The sequence below is a fragment of the Pocillopora damicornis genome, chromosome 8 (assembly GCF_964200805.1).
Source record: "Pocillopora damicornis chromosome 8, jaPocDami1.2, whole genome shotgun sequence".
In the NCBI taxonomy this organism is placed as follows: Eukaryota; Metazoa; Cnidaria; class Anthozoa; order Scleractinia; family Pocilloporidae; genus Pocillopora; species Pocillopora damicornis.
The window spans coordinates 16995638-17001637 of NC_142677.1; the positions used below are offsets into that span (position 1 = coordinate 16995638).

Sequence of the window (6000 nt, forward strand, 5' to 3'; positions counted from 1 at the left end):
AAAGTGATAATGTAGGCACTTTTTAATTCAAGTTAACCTGCTGCGTACTGAAAGAAAATGTCAGTTAGTTCTTCATTCTGTTGTCATATGATCAATGATGACGAATGAGTGTTTGAACACTGACTCGGTGAAGATCATCATGAGTAGAGTTTTGTCATCGAGGTCAATTAGTGTCAGCCCTATACGCACTGACTGACGGATGCATCAAATACTCTTGGTAGAGGTTGGTTAAATTTGCGCAATGCATGGAGCGTCTCGATTGGGTGCGCAGACGCGCCAGTTGGGGATAAATTGACAGACAAATTATCTATCGCTTCCTGAACTTTATGCTGCATTTGAAAATGTGGCGAAAAGTATTTTCGTTAACGCTGCACGCGGTAGTAAGGAATTCCACTCTAAGCAGTGGATACTTTCTTAGTCAATAGACACTCAGGTTCGGTTCGAAAGCAAACCCGTTTGAACCTCCATACAAACTCTATATTCACTGATTTCCCTAGCGACCAAGGACACTTGTGGGGTTACGCTTTGGAAGGTTTTTTGTGTTTTTTCAGCTTCCTCAGCAGCTAAGGACATGTACGCCTGGTAGAAACCGCATCAGCCTCTGAGAGTCGTATTCAAGTGAATTCGGCGACCTTCAGATCACTGTTCGTCGCAATTTTTTCAGGGCGCCTTGCTATCGATAGTTTTATTGTCCTAAAAATACGAGGGAGGCTAGGTACACGTTGCGTTCGTTCGTTCGTTGCGCTACCCGAACCTCTATCGATTTTTGCTCCGCCGCACCGTTTACTTTTGCGCTCGGTTAACCCTTTAACTCCCATGAGTGACCAAGACAGAATTTCTCCTTACCAAATCAATACAATATCATACGGACACGTGATGAGAATTAAGAAAAATATCAGCTTGGGGATTATTAATTGATCTAGTACCAAATTCTCGGAACTAACATCATAAGAATTGTATGGCAGGCAGTAAGGAGAACTAGTAATAAGATCTTGAGAGTGAAAGGGTTAACTGTCTGGACGCCTGGAGCAAGCTATTAAAATAGGAAGATACATACTTAAGTTAACTTTGAAAAAGCATTTGCCCAACGCACTTGATTTCTTGCTGTTTTTCACTTTCTTTTTAGAGTTGAAACCCACCTTAAATTTCCGATTCGGAAGTTACGGTGTTAATATTGTTGAAACCTCATTTATTTCGCTCCAATTTAAAATCAGATATTCAAAATGCAAGATTTGTCTGCTTTAGTCAAAAGCAGTACAGTCAACTAGAGAATTTGAAGTGATTTGAAGTGCACAAATTGGCGAATTGATATCAAATCTTTACCGCGAGGCTTTTTTGCGAGCTAAGCCGTAAGTAGATGAAAAGGATAAACGTCTGATGGTTGATTTACAAAAGTGTCTCCTGTTCTTCAAAAACTTTTTTGCGTGCCTCTCTATATGCGCGCAGCAATAATATTTCAGAAAAAAAAGATTGCCTTCTAAAACTCTAGCATGTACCGTCGCGATTGGCTTAAGACTAAGGGTCAGGATGCCGCAGGCAAGTAAGCTTTCGCGAAAAATTACCCTTAGCTCCAGGCATTACTCATCCCTGAATAATCTCAAGAGATAATCCTGTGATAAGCGCTTTTGTCTCGGTAGAACGGATGACACTAGTGGGGTGCTGCACGCTGTTGACACAGCGAAATGATTCAAGGGTATAGGCGTGGTTTTTGTATTCTAGTCTCCATACCCACGCGATTTCACCAACTCATTTCTCTTTCCACTTGACCATGCGATGAAAGAGTGAGATTTACCGGTGTAGGGGAACGTAGGAGGGAAAGTGGAAACGGGGGGAGAGTGGAAGGTCATACACCGGCGCCACACTGCCTTTTCATATATAGAAAGCGAGGGTCACATTGCGATTCCCCCATAGGGATCCCCATTTTCCCCTGGCCACATCCTTATGGTCCTAAATTTCTTCAGAGCTGCGATCCACGCCAATCATACAGGCATGTTGGCTGTCAGAGATCCAAATGCTGCAAGAGAACGCTCTCTCAGCTTGAAATTAATAACCAAGCGGAGTAGGCCGTTCACCTCATGCTGAATGATGTGACCACAAGGATTTGTTTACTCCGGTTGCAGACAGGAGCCCATCATCTCCTGTTGCAGATTATTTTCTGATTAACAGCACGAGATCAAGCTTAATCCTTAATCGTTAGCCCTTAAGTGTCTTAAGTGTTACACGAATCGTCTTGTTTGTCATTGAACTAGTAAATGACAAGCATCCACGGAAAAATTTGCTAGCGAAAAAACACCTTCACTAATCCATAATTATGCCATTAATTGTGTTGAAGTGCATTTCGATTGAGTGTCGCGTAACCCAGAAAAATTGAATTCATCATAACAGTCAGAAAGAGTAAAGAAACACGTGTAAGGGAGACAATAAGGGCTCAAAGGAAAAAAAAACAAGCTAACAGCTCAGAGGGTGGGAAAACGCGAGTAACCAGGCCTGCATTACCGTTCATTTTTGCATAGAGGGTGGCTCGGCTGTTTTAGACCAATCAAAGAGCGAAGTAAAGAAAAGCCAATGCAGTCTCGGATTACCTTTGATTTTGGTCGTGCTGAGCCTGGATTGAACTATTGATCTTTATTGTGCTCTCTAAATACTAATGAGGATAAATCAAATATATTAACCAATCACGTCAAGCAAGGTCCTTTACTGACCACGTTTAATATCTCTAGACACCAACTAAGGTATCCAAAGGCAAACTTTTTACGAAAAATATCGTGAAATGACAACATGTCTTTTCAAACTGCTGTTTTCACGAAGTCCCATTGTACATCTTAAAAAAATTATATTTAGTGGGAACATCCTATGCCTTTTTGTCGATTCACCGATCAAAATACAGTGGATTACAATATTTCTAAATAACATCTGCTTCAATTTTCTTTTCTTTTGTCATCTTCCTTTTCAAAGCGGATTCTCTATAAAATTATATCAGGAATGTTTACATAGAGGTTGAAAATGTATTTAATTTTAATGCAATTTGGAAAACAATGCTTAGCTGTAACTTGCAAATGTCCTTCTTAGCAGGAAAAAATTATTGTGGTTATCATATGCTAGGGAGGTGATGGAACAAGGAAGCTCAAAATACCAGCACCACAACACAGGATACGTTGTGAAAGACAGAGGAGACACAAAAAATGAAGATGGAAAACCAAAGACCCCTAAAAAAGAAAAATGAGGAGTTCAAAACACGAAAACAAAGACCTCTAACCACGAAAAAAAAGACCTCTAAACATGAAAACAAAGACCACTGAACACGAAAACAAAGACCTCTAAACATGAAAACAAAGACCCAAGAACACAAAGACGCAGACTCCCCACACCGTCTTACTTCTTTTTTCTATCAAGATGACATTTTTAAAACCTGCTTCCTGTTATTGCTCATAATAATCAGTGTTTTCTTTAAGGTTTTAAGTCGCCGGAGCTTTTTTAAAGGTAAATGGTTGTGGGTCTCGAAATCCAATATGGCGGACGAAACGTCATATTGTTTGTACTTTCCTGCATCCACAGCAAGATTTGTCAAAAAGACAGTCCCCATCAGATCGTTTTTAAACTAACCTTGAGTCAGAAGTCTTTTTATGTTTTCAGGAAAGATAGGCGGTGCAAATTTTTATTTTTATTGAGCCCAAGTTTAGACCTGATAAACATCATCTCTGTACGCAGAATTATTTAGAAGCCTCAGTAGAGCTAGATGGATCTGCTGCCATATCAGAACTATCACGTAAAAATAAGTACAAATGTAACGAAAGTCTCAGAGCAAGTAAAGGTAATAAGTAGTCTGTTAAATGGACCTAAATAGGATGATTAGCTTGTGATTCAAGCTAGCTGTTCGAAAATACCTTTTCGTCTATCCGTCTTCTGTGTATTCCTATATATATCGAAAAAAGATGTTGCACCTCAAAACAATTGGTGATTTGCTCAACGTGTTCTTGGCCTCTTCCTGGCGGTAGCGCCGATCGAAATGCAGACGAGGCCTGGGTTTCACGCCTGACGGGCTATACTTTCTGTAACTCCGGCAATTTTTAAATCGCCCTTTTTTTAAATTCAAATCTATCTCCAAAAAAACCTCAAATTTCACCACGTTTTGACTCGTCATTCATCAGCCTATTTATCATGATTTTTTCTTTTCTTTCAGAAAAATAAATTTAAATATTGCATCACTTGCTTGCGAAATGTCACGCAACTCCTTCGACTAGTGATTGTTTGCGAAATGTCACGCAACTCCTTCCACTAGTGAAAGGAGAGCACAAAAAGAGCTCAAAAGGGGGCATTGGGGTCATTCTTTGCTGGTGTGATTAGACAAAGATGAGCAAAGTTGCAATATTTTTGCTTTTTACTCTGTTAATTACCGGGATAATATGTCTTTTGAGCACTGTTATACAATTAGACAATTCAGGATCACTCTTGCGTGGTTCTCTCGACTCGTGGTATACAAATAATCTTACTCTCGCCAGAACAAGTCGGAGACGTGCCGATTATTTGAATCCAAACCTCACATATGAACACTGCAAAATCAAGTTTAAATGGGGTGAAATGTGCCCAAAGTTGTACACTGAACTTGGAGGAAAATGTGATTTGGTTGACGACACTTTTCAATGCCCAGATATTCGTAACTATTCAAAATTTCGCCCGCGTCAAGCTCAACTCGTCATGACACGAATGCTCCGTATCTTCGATATCCTCGCACAAAAACATGGAATCAAGTACTGGATCAGCCGCGGGACTCTACTCGGAGCTGCTAGACATCATGGATTCATCCCCTGGGATGGAGATGGCGATATTGAAATGCCCTTGGATGATTACGTCAAATTTTTTCAAGTTGCGGCTAAGGAGTTACCGGCCGATATGTTTTTTCAGAACTCGGTCAGCGACCGTGCGCTGAGACCGTCCGATGTAAGCGGTTATCATAGACATGAAGTAGTTTTTATCTATCAAGCGACATTTAATCCACGACTCAGAGACAGAAACAGTTGTTATAAATACTGTATGACCTACAATTGTAAGTGGCACGATGGACTTATGGTCGATATTTTTGTAACACCAAATGTGGACAACGCGATATATCCTTTGAGGCGGATGACGTTCGAAGGATTCCCACTCAACGTACAGAATAACTGGAGAAAGTATTTAGTATCTGTCTACGGAGAAAAGTGGTTTGAATATCCAACGAACAGACCACCAGAGGAAAATCCTGATGTCTTTAATAGCTGTGAAAAACTTATGAAACGGAAACAATAACTGCTGAACCGAAATAGATTGCCATAGGCCAGTACTAGTACTGGAACACAAATGGGAGCGCGTTGCTTATACTCACTGATTAGTTTCAGTTTTCAAAGTGTTGTTTCATCATGCAGCAAAGGAATAAAATTTTTCTCGATAGTTTTATTCTTTTAGGATTAGATTGTTGGTTTTCAATCGAAGAGTCTGTAGCGATTACTTAACGAAGCATATGGGTGTACCGAAACTATTAAGTTATTGAATCATTCCCAATATGTATCTACTTTGGTCTCTTCCCAAATTGACAAAATTTGCATGTTGTGGAGCATGTGAATAAATAAGTAGCATAAGACTCTGTGCGTGCCTGATGGCCTGAGGAAACGGTGAGCGTAAAATGTACGAATTTTTGTAAAAGAACAATCGAAATCGATCGCACCAATGGTGGTCTATCTTTGTTCTTTTCAAAATGATTTTCCTCCATCGCTCTTTAATTCAAGCTTTGTAAACGATTCCAACGGGTGACAGTAGACGGGTAGTGTCGTAATAAAGATGATGTGTCATTAGCCAACCACTTTTGTCTACGCAGCCGTTCTTTGGGGTCGATGTCACGTAACACGGCAACCGCGAAGGATATCACCTTCAAAGTCAAGCGCGTACACGTTGTCAAAGTGATTTTTTCGTAGTTCTTTGGCATTAGAAAACGGCTATGCAATCGTGAGTCCGCAAGAAATTGGTGAC

General features: G+C 40.2%; 1 protein-coding gene across 1 annotated transcript; it reads left to right on the top strand.

Moving 5' to 3' along the window:
• Positions 1 to 4267: 4267 nt before the first annotated feature.
• Positions 4268 to 5833, top strand: LOC113672053 (uncharacterized). The gene has a single exon (XM_027188329.2). The coding sequence runs from the start codon at positions 4351 to 4353 to the stop codon at positions 5281 to 5283; it is 933 nt and encodes a 310-aa protein (XP_027044130.2). The 5' UTR covers positions 4268 to 4350; the 3' UTR covers positions 5284 to 5833.
• Positions 5834 to 6000: the final 167 nt, after the last annotated feature.

Coding starts and splice junctions, on each gene's coding strand:
- LOC113672053 (XM_027188329.2), top strand. CDS start 4,351: ATGAGCAAAGTTGCAATATTTTTGCTTTTTACTCTGTTAATTACCGGG.